At 41.2% G+C, this 1,571-nt stretch overlaps 1 protein-coding gene across 1 annotated transcript; it reads right to left on the reverse strand.

Annotated features, from left to right (window-relative positions):
* Nucleotides 1-329: 329 nt before the first annotated feature.
* LOC109483681 (trichohyalin-like) lies at nt 330-644 on the reverse strand (the record flags this gene model as incomplete). Its single annotated transcript, XM_019786718.1, has 1 exon — nt 330-644. A coding segment is annotated over one exon (315 nt), but the record flags the coding sequence as incomplete, so codon positions are not given.
* Nucleotides 645-1,571: the final 927 nt, after the last annotated feature.

The following is a 1,571-nucleotide window of genomic DNA, read 5'->3' on the forward strand; positions in this document are numbered from 1 at the left end:
CTCCTGTATTCTCCTAGCTTTCTCCTGTGTTCTCCTGCTTTTTCCTGCTTTCTCCTGTATTCTCCTGCTTTCTCCTGTATTCTCCTGTATTCTCCTGCTTTCTCCTGTGTCTCCTGCTTTTCCTGCTTTCTCCTGTATCTCCTGTCTTCTCCTGTATTCTTTGCTTTCCCTGTGTTCTCCTGCTTTCTCCTGTGTTCTCCTGCTTTCTCCTGCTTTCTCCTGTGTTCTCCTGCTTTTTCCTGCTTTCTCCCGTATTCTCCTGCTTTTTCCTGGTTTCTCCTGTATTCTCCTGCTTTTTCCTGCTTTCTCCTGTATTCTCCTGCTTTCTCCTATATTCTCCCGCTTTCTCCTTTGTTCTCCTGCTTTCTCCTGTGTTCTCCTGGTTTCTCCTGTATTCTCCTGGTTTCTCCCGTATTCTCCTGCTTTCTCCTGTATTCTACTGCTTTCTCCTGTATTCTCCTGCTTTCTCCTGCTTTCTCCTGTGTTCTCCTACTTTCTCCTGTGTTCTCCTGCTTTCTCCTGTATTCTCCTGTATTCTCCTGGTTTCTCCTGCTTTTTCCTGCTTTCTCCTGTATTCTCCTGGTTTCTCCTGGTTTCTCCTTTGTTCTCCTGGTTTCTCCTGTATTCTCCTGCTTTCTCCTGTGTTCTCCTGCTTTTTCCTGCTTTCTCCTGTATTTTCCTGCTTTCTCCTGTATTCCCCTGCTTTCTCCTGTATTCTCCTGCTTTTTCCTGCTTTCTCCTGTATTCTCTTGCTTTCTCCTGCATTCTCTTGCTTTCTTCTATATTCTTCCGCTTACTCCTATGTTTTCTAGCTTTTTCTTGCTTTCTCCTTCTTTCTCTTGTATTCTCCCGATTTTTCCTGCTTTTTCCTAGTTTCTCCTGCATTATTATATATCTGCATGATATTTGCATGCATTGCTGTTTAAGGAGTCTAATTTACATACTCGGGACAAGATAAATGGTCCCTTTACCCTATTTTTGAACCTAGGTAGGCCAGTGTGCTATCTGAATTTTAAGAATGCCCCCCCCCCCCCCAAAAAAAAATCATGCCCACTTGGCTTGCACCACTGCATCCAGCAGACATTTTGCAGATGCTTTTTAATTTTAGGTAGTAATGGCTATTACTAGTATTGTTAGAAATATTGTCAAAGGCTTATGTATGTAACATTACTTAATTTGAGGAAAGTAGTAACTTATAGGTGGGGCAACCTAAAATTCTGATGGGCAACCTGATTTTTGCCAGTGGGCAACCTGGTTCAAAAAAGTATTTTGTACACTGCAACAGGTCAAAAATGCATTTCTTTAAATCAAGCTATCTTCTGTCATCGAAATATAGCAGGTTTTACACTACTATAGAATGATATGCGCCTATAATATTTAACTGTTATATTTAAAAACCAAAAGTCGCAGCCATATGGCAGTGGCAGTCTTTGGAACCTCCTGCAACGAAGGAGAAACTGTAAAACAGTAAATTGTTCTACACTTTAGAGGCATTGCTTTAGTTAATATGCATACAGATACTGTCTAAAACTTAACACCACTGCATGATAACAGATTTCGCCGGTAATAAA

Source organism: Branchiostoma belcheri, unplaced genomic scaffold, assembly GCF_001625305.1.
Source record: "Branchiostoma belcheri isolate BF01 breed outbred unplaced genomic scaffold, Haploidv18h27 scaffold66, whole genome shotgun sequence".
Lineage (NCBI taxonomy): Eukaryota > Metazoa > Chordata > Leptocardii > Amphioxiformes > Branchiostomatidae > Branchiostoma > Branchiostoma belcheri.